The sequence below is a fragment of the Marmota marmota genome, unplaced genomic scaffold (genome assembly GCF_001458135.2).
Source record: "Marmota marmota marmota unplaced genomic scaffold, marMar, whole genome shotgun sequence".
Classification (NCBI taxonomy): domain Eukaryota; kingdom Metazoa; phylum Chordata; class Mammalia; order Rodentia; family Sciuridae; genus Marmota; species Marmota marmota.
The window spans coordinates 8,183,593-8,192,677 of NW_026000101.1; the positions used below are offsets into that span (position 1 = coordinate 8,183,593).

The following is a 9,085-nucleotide window of genomic DNA, read 5'->3' on the forward strand; positions in this document are numbered from 1 at the left end:
AATGAATTCCTGAAACAACTCATGGAATGTTAATGAAGTCCAAGAAAAAGCCCAAGGCCAGAGCCCATCCCAAAGAGGTGTTAATGAACAGCCCCCAGCAAACTTGAAGGTGCTAACTCAGAAGTCCTTCCTAACCAGATTACTTCTTTGGCCCACCTGTGTCCCACCCCTCGGGCCTTCCCACCTACATTCCATCACTGAAAGAAACTATAAAATGGAGAGACAACCGCACTTCCATCTCTTGGGTCCCCTTCTTCCTCTAGGAGAAGTCTTTTCTGGTGTCCTTTAATAAACTTATAATTTTCCACTCTGACCTTGCCTCTGCGTGCTTCTCTGGTGTTATTCTTCAACATTGGGGAAGCAAGGACATGTCACCGGTCAACAGCGGTAACACCATCATGGACAGAATACTGAGGCAGTCTATGTAAACTGCCACGGCCTACCTTTCCTGAATAATATCACCTTGCATAATAGTTTAGATAAACTACAGAGCACATGGAGCATGACAGATGAGAGGAAACTCTACTCTCCATTTTCCTTAAAAAGCTAATTAATTATTTACTATTTAAGTTTCAAAATATTTTAGAAACATAAAATAACATAGCTATAAATACAGAATATCAAGAGAGCCTTGGAGTACTAAACCTGGTTTAGAATGTAGTGGCATTAAGTAAAATGGAAATTAAAGAGGTTTCAAAGAAAATGCAGTATGGTAGTACTAAAGGAACTCTGCTTCTGGGGGTTGTCAGAATGGTGTTTTCATGATGTAACTTAGTATTTACGGTAAAGTATTACTATGTTACTATAGCAATAGTAAGGGCTCCAGAGAGAGGATATAACTATAAAACACAAAGTCAAAAAAATCAGAATGAATATATATATTTTTTATTACAGTAAACATGTCTATAATCATAAATATTTCTTTAAAAAAAAGGTCTTAAGATCTTTGTGACACAAGGTAAGTCAAAATTAGTAAAATTAATTATAAATGAACATATTTCAGCATATAAACCAAGTCTTCCTTGAAACTGTAATAATGTGAGCTAATTATATTATTTTCTAGAATGACCTAATAATTAATGTGAAGCCCACAGTTAATACAGATGACACATATGATACTGTACTTTTCCAAAGTAAAGAAATATATTTAATTTAATATTTTTGTCAATCCCATTTAATATCACAAAGTAAACTTTACTGGGTAAAAATATAGTTTTAGATATCAGAAAAAACAAACATGAAAAGATAGATATATTATATGTACTTAATTTAAAAATATTGTCAGACGAGGAAATGTAAATCATTATTTGAATTTGAGAAAATATTATAAAGCAAAGGGCTTTCAAAATACAGAAGATATTCTGAATCAAATGAAAAATCAAGATCATGAAGTAGTGACAACTATGTCTCACATATAACAAACACCGACACATCATGGAGAAAATGAATAGAACTATTTTCTTAAGTGGTGATAAATAGATGACAGAGTTGGCTTTAAAAAAATGCAAGGAACATAGTAAATTGACTTACCACCTCATTAAAATTAAAGTGAGAATAATTCTCTTGGAAGAACTTAAGCACCATTAGCAGACACATCTTAGGCCAATTAATGAAATCTTTTGTGTTTCAGTAGAAAACTATTTCAATGGTGAAAATGATGCAGGAATCAGAAGCATATTCTGCTGAGACACTAGGTAGTTGACACTTTCCCGAACTGGAAAACATTTCATAAGAAGGCATATAAAGTTATTGAGCAAATCAAGTTTGTTGTAAAAATAACCCATGCCTAGTGAAATAGCTTACCAGCTGCCACGACCCTGGGATCCTCATGAGACTGATGCCTCCCAGCTGCACGACTATCTGCACTCTCATTCCACCACAGAACATGAACTGCAGAAATAAACCACACAGTAGTTTTACATTAGTTTCTCTATAATAGTTCTAAATAATAGATCATAGACAATTGTGCATGCTGTAGAAAATTTATATACAAAGAAGAAAACTAAAAACTAGAATCATCTTAACTATCTAGATAAACCTCTGTTAATATATAGTGAAATTCCTTTTAAAAAATGGTGGTACTGGGAATTGAACCCATGAGCTATATCCCTAACCCTTTTTAATTTTTTTTAATTGTTGAAAATTTTTTTTATATCTTTATTTATTTTTATATGGTGCTGAGGATCAAACCCAGTGCCTCACACGTGCAAGGCAGGCGCTCTACTGCTGAGCTACATCCCCAGTCCCACTTTTTTTTTTTTTAAAGACAGGATCTCCCTAAGTTGCTGATTCTGTCCTCAAACTTCAATATTCCTGCCTAAGCCTCCTCAAAATCACTGAGATTATAAGTCTGTGTCACCACAACCAGCAATAATATGATAACTTTCTGTCAATGATATTAATTTAAAAAAATAAATTTTGCCTGCTACATAAAAACATGAAAATGTATACATTAATGGCATACCATGTAATGTTAATATTATTTTCAATGACTATATAAATTTCTTCTTATAACATCTTTTTTTACTCCAATTTCAATTGTTGATTATTTAGATTATTCTCAATATTGCAGTATTCTACACAATCTTTTCTCCCAACTTCTTATTGTTGATTTTTAAATTATTCTCAACATTGTAGTATTCTACAAAATGCTAAAATAAATGTTTTTTTTTGTACATTATTACTTATAGTTTTTTATAATTAAAAATTTCTTTTTTCTTTGCTACTCGGGATTGAACTCAGAGGCACTTGACCACTGAGCCACATCCCCAGCCCTATTTTTAATTTTATTTAGAGAAATGGTGGATGAACTTTACAATGAGTTGCTTAATGCCCTGCCATTGCTGAGGCTGGCTTTGAACTTGTAATCTTCCTGTTTCAGCCTCCAGAGTTGTTAGGATTACAGGCGTGCATCATCATGCCTGCTTTTATCATTAAAATTTACTATAATAGTTATATAGCTTTTGGAAAATAAAAGAAGATCATAACAAACATGTTTAATCCTACCACTCTGAAACAACCACTTTTCTATTTGGCATATTCTTTACATATTTATATGTATGTATGCACTTAATATTTATGTTTCTGTATCTACACCATATATATATACATAATTTATATATATTTCTAGTTAAGAATTATGAGTTTATTTATTACATAAACAGGGTCAAACCGTGTTATTTCCAGTATTTTTCTACTATAAACAAAGCTGGCATAAACCTCATTAGAGCAGTACCTACATGTATATCTATAATACAAATGTCATTAAGATTAATTATGATTAATATGAATTTGTACAAAATATGAATACTTATTTTTTCCTGACCAAATAGTATATCCATATAAGCACATTAATTAAAATGTGACATCTCAGTATGTCTTAATCTGCATTTTCTTTAACATATAGGTGGTTGTTACTTGTATGTCTACCTTGATGTAAATTTTTATTTTCCTTTTTGCTTTTGAATTTTACATGGAGCATGTGGAAAGTTTAGGCCTTTGTATAATAAAGGCATCAAGTTGATATTTTTCCTCTTACATAGTTTTTTCATTTACGTTTTGGCTTAGAAATATAGTCTCCATCCGTATTATTACCAAAATTAATTGATATTTTATTTTAACAATTCTGACTTTTACATTGAATCTACATTCCATTTTAATTTACTTTCATTTTAATACATGGTGGGAGATAGAAATCTAATAATATTCACAATTCTTATCTTCTTCATATATTCCTCGTCTTAAAAATACATTTTTAAAAATATATTCTGGTTAGTTTCTTTGGACATGACTAGTCAATTTCTGGGTAAAGATCAGGAGCTCAGCTTTGATTGGGGTAGGCCTGAGATATCTATTGAACATTCAAGTGAAAAGTAGAGAAGGCAATTGGATACAATGGATCTTTCAAATATTTTATTAGCTCTTCTTAATCTTCTATCCAATGGGTGAACTTTACACAGATATTTTAGAGTTAGCCACAGAAAAACCTCTCTGAAATTTTCACTGAAATTATATTCAGCTTTAAGAGTTAAATGCTCCAGATATGCTTTATTAAAATTTGTTTCTTTATATCTATTTTTCTATCTATTTATCTATCCATCCATGCATCCATCTATCATCTATCCATCCATGCTACAATGTTATGAAGTTATTACCAGTCATAGATATACATTGTTTCTATCCTTCTTATATCTGATAACATTTTGGTTTTTACATTCCTGATATGTATGCATTATTTTGAAATAATGGGAAATGAGTAATTTTTTACTTTGGGCTTCTCCATGTGTATAGCATTTGTAAACGTATTTATTAAATTTTCATTCAAAAAAATCTCTCTAAACTAAGTAATGTTATTTTGAAAAAAAATCAAGAAAAATATATTTTGAGAAAAAAAGACAAAAATAGTATTTTCTTAAGGATCCTTCCAGTTTATAAATTTTAAACCAACAGAAGAAACATAGATCACCAATGTACATTACACCTCCATAGAAGACATGTACCTCTGTTGAGTGTTCCATATTCTGTGTGGAAAACACCAACTAGTCTTGTGTAGCCTCTATCAACATGGGCATTAATTGCCCTTTTAAATGCATCACCCCACAGAGCTGGGCCACCAGGTTTCATCTGAAAAGTAGCCAGCTCATAGACTCCTAAAATAGGGAAAAAAATAATTATTTTACAGAGGATCTTGAAATAATTTTTAATCAGTTGTGCTTGATTCCAGTAGTGAAGGACTAACATATATACATCTACATAACCTATATAAACATATATTTATGTCATATTAATTAATTCTTTGCATTATTTTTCCTTGCTTTCATGTTTAGAAAGTTCTTGTCCATGTTTAAGGGCCACTTGTTAAGTTTAATCAAAGAGAACAAAAGGAAAAAAAGACCAGAAACTATATACAAAGCTATTATCTAAAATATTTTTAATCTATAAAACTTTGTTGATGCAACAGATATTGAGAATTTATAATGAAGTCAAATTTTGAGTTTCTCAAGTCTATAAGAAAATAAATTGACAAAAGAAGTATTTTGTGATCTCCTATGTTTCCCTCTTTTTAATTTGGAGAGCAGATATTTTATTCTTTGTATATTTTTCCATTACAGAATTCCATTTTAACAGGAATTAGCAAGCAAATGGTTGATCTGAAGTCATATCAGAGAAGACATTCGGCATTTGTTTTTTAGGGATTGGGGGGAGAAAAAGTCTGAAAGAGGATTTTATGATTCCTAAATATCCATATAATATTGAAAAGTTTTATACCTATAGTCACAAGTATAGAGAGGATAGAGACAAAGAAAATAGGGAATGAGAAGATCAGACAATAAAAGGAAAAAAATTCCAGAGTTACTAAAGAATTATGAACAATACAGAGAAAGTTAACTAAAATTTGACAGTACTACAGAAGACAACTATTTTTAGATAGTACTGAAACCAGAGGGGAAATATAAGTGAATAAGAATCCCAATAGATGTTTCAAATTTCTTATAATATAAAATACACTACAAGTTGGTAATAATATAGAAAATAATAAGAAATTTAAGTTAGTTTATGCTTTTCTAATCTGACCTTTGTTTAAAAGTAGATTGAGGTAATAGTTTCTTTAAATCAGTAAGAAGTAAAAGCAGCATGAAGACATCTTAAGGAATTATTTTCAAACTGAGAAACTTTCTTTTTTTTTCTTTTTTTATTAGTTGCACATGACAATACAATGATCTTGACATATCATACATTTGAATCAAATGGGATACAATTTCTCATTTTTCTGAGTGTATAGGTTGCAGAATCACATTGGTTATACAGACACGTATATACATACAGCAATACTAGTGTCTATTTTATTCTGCTGCCCTTCCTATCCCCTTTCCCTTCCCCTCCCCTCCCATCACTTCTGTCTACCCAATCTAATGTGACACACTTCTTTTTTTTTACCCCTCACATCATCATACATGTATTTTGTATAACGATGAGGGTCTCCTTCCATCTTCCGTGCAATTCCCCTTCTCCCTCCCTTTCCCTCCTACCTCTCTTCCTTATCTAGAGGTAATTTTCTTCTCATGCTCTTCCTCCCAACCCCATTTTGAGTCACCTCCCTTATATCAGAGAAGACATTTGGCATTTGTTTTTTAGGGATTGGCTGAGAAACTTTCTTGACACAAAAGTTAGACTACACTAATACAGCTTGGCAGTTTCAGTAAATATATTCTCCCCAGTCAATTTTATGAACAAAGATATACTTAATGATTTAAGATTAGTTGCAATTTGTGAAAAAAAATATTTTTTGCAATACTGGGATTCCATCTGGGGCCTCACACATGATAGGCAAGTGCTATCCCACTGAGCTATATATAGCCCAGCCCTTTCTAAATTTTACTATGAGACAGTGACAGTCAAATTGCCAGGCTGGATTTCAATTTGGGATCCTCCTACCTCAGCCTCTCAAGTAGCTAAGGATTATTGGTTGTGCACCACCATTCCCAGCTATTGGATATATTTTTTTTTACATTTAAATGTTTTATTACTTTGAAATTATAACAAAACTTCATACACTATTCCTTATTACCTGCCCCCAAAGTGAAATTTCTTAAACTTTAGCAGCTACAGCAATCTTCTACAGTGTAACTAAATTTACCAATCAACAAAAATCTCAATTTGGAAAAAAATCTTAATACTCATATTTTAAGAATAAACAAAAAGGCATAATTTAATTTTATCTCAACAAAGTATGTTACCATAAAATAAAGAATTAGCTTCCTTGTTTGCTAATGGAACTTCACCTTTTATCACTTAAGATCTTTAGTATTTCATTCATCTAAATTCTAAGTGGTGAAGAAGGAAGATGACTTACCCTCTTTTGGAGGCTTTTCTAATTTGCACCATGGCACCAGGTAAGTAATCTCACTCTCTTGCTTATCAATGAGAGCCAAATTTGGAATGAGGAATTGTTCTTGCCATTCCTTATCTTTAGCCAAGGCTTTCCGAACTGCAGTTCGATGAGCAAAATTATCTAGGGGAGACAAGAATTAAGAAAAAGAAACATTTACAACTTAAAATCTCCTATGCTTCTCTGGATTTCATCCAAATCTTCAAACATTCACCTGTAGCATAGAGGAACACTGTTATGCTTTTGGATATACTAACATGAGGAGATGTGACATCTGTACTCAAATTGCTCATGGGCTTACGGGGAATAGAATTGCAAATGACTAGTGTAATGTCACAGAATTGACTTCATAGGTTCTATGACTTTGCAGGAGGAAGTTTTTGTATCCTTCTGCATTCAGTTTCTTAGTCTGTGTAATGGAGAGAATGCAACATTGTTCTCCAGGCTTGTTATGAAGGTTAACTGAATTAATACACAAAAAGAGCTTAGAACAATGTTTAGCATCTAGTTAATTTCAATATTTGTGGAATATTCTTATTAATTCAACTGAGGCAGTTAACTGATAGTGCTAGTTCAGAGAAAGAAGATTTTTCTTTCGTGGTGGCAGGTGCTCAGGTCAAGGTACACCTTGAATCAAATTACAATAAATGAAATTAAAATGTATTTGGTGAGTCTCTTCTCCTTTGAACAAAGAGCCTTCAAAGAAATAGTGTTGATTCTCTTACTTATTACCAGCCATTTCCTCCCCCCGCCAGCACTTATTTTTCTTCTGAGTTATTCCAACAGGTATCGACGTTTACCCACATATGGGCCTAGTACTGTATTTACTATGAAAACCTTATAAGACTAATGATAAGAGTTTTATATGGTTTATGATGGTGATAAGAAATAACATCTATCTCACAGCTTAAGTGAGGTAGATCAGGACTTCATTAGTTTACTTAGTGGACCATGATTTAACTTGTAGCACATCTAAAGCACAAGTTGTGTTTTAATGGGGCTTGTTCTATTACAATAGGTAAAAATCCTATACTGTGCCCATGATAAGTGTAGAATGAATATATTTTTATAATAAAATATTTTATGAATATTAATTTGGGCACTGATCAAATAAACCATTCCATTTTTTATGAGAATAGAAGTTTACCATATTATGATTTATGACACAACAAGTTCTCATTCATAATAACTGAAGAATTTGAGCCAGAGGTTGTTAGAGATGGACCAATGGAAGAATTAATCACTAAATACACACACACACACAAACACACACACATAAAGGTGTCATATATTTTAAAAGATTTGCTTAACCTGTATGTATCGCTAGTAATATAAACCCAAGAACTAAGTCTTATACTCATGTAACATGGAATGCAATGAAAATCTGTACTGAACACTTAACCAGGATGATTCATACCATACTTCCAAATGTGAAACACTTTATTTATTCTGCCTCCAAATTCTACACTCCAATATCCAACCAATTCAGAGTGAGCTGTCCGAAGATGCACATTTTTCTTGAAGTTTTCTAGGAACTCATTCACCTTTGAGGGTTTAAGAGCATAGGTACGAAATTCATAGAACATTCCATCATTTTGTCTGGGGCCTGTAGCAAAAGATGAGCACACCTGAAGAAAGATAAGGCAAATTTAAAGATTTTGGGAAAGGTAGGATGTATCATGTTACAAAACAAGCAGAACATACAGCTACTCTTTCCTGGCAAGAGTTCACAAACTTAGCCACTTTTCCATGAGAAATTGCTTATATGAAGGCATTGGTATCAATGATACTTCTGTACTGGAGAACTACAATTGAAATTCGCATAAATTTACAGTTTTCCTTACTTGGCCAATATTCAATTTTTACTTGGTAGTATATGTGCTAGTTATGCATCTGAAAGAACTTTGTAAATTCAGTATGTATGTCATTTGGCAGGCACAATGAAATGTTTACTAGAAGACCTTTTAAAAAGTGGAAACTGCCACACGTCTGTAATCCCAGTAGCTTGGGGAAGCTGAGGCAGGAAGATGGTGAGTTCAAAACCAGACTCAGCAAGTGAGGTGCTAAGCAACTCAATGAGACCCTGTCTGTAAATAATACAAAATAGGGCTGGGGATGTGGCTCAATGGTTGAGTGCTCCTGAGTTCAATCCCTGGTACCCCCCACCAAAAAAAAAAAAAAAAAAAAAAAAAAAAA

The 9,085-nt window shown here is 32.5% G+C and overlaps 1 protein-coding gene across 2 annotated transcripts in view; it reads right to left on the minus strand.

Moving 5' to 3' along the window:
• Positions 1-863: 863 nt before the first annotated feature.
• Positions 864-9,085, minus strand: part of LOC107147731 (protein NipSnap homolog 3A) — a 10,660-nt gene continuing 2,438 nt past the window's right edge. For both annotated transcript variants that reach the window (XM_015492236.2, XM_048783276.1), the window contains exons 2-6: positions 8,307-8,517; positions 6,854-7,012; positions 4,500-4,649; positions 1,804-1,890; positions 864-1,714 (exon numbers count right to left, since the gene is read on the minus strand). In XM_015492236.2, the coding sequence (XP_015347722.1) occupies positions 1,638-1,714; positions 1,804-1,890; positions 4,500-4,649; positions 6,854-7,012; positions 8,307-8,517 (684 nt within the window). In that variant the 3' untranslated portion in view covers positions 864-1,637. The remainder of the gene's footprint in view (positions 1,715-1,803; positions 1,891-4,499; positions 4,650-6,853; positions 7,013-8,306; positions 8,518-9,085) is intronic.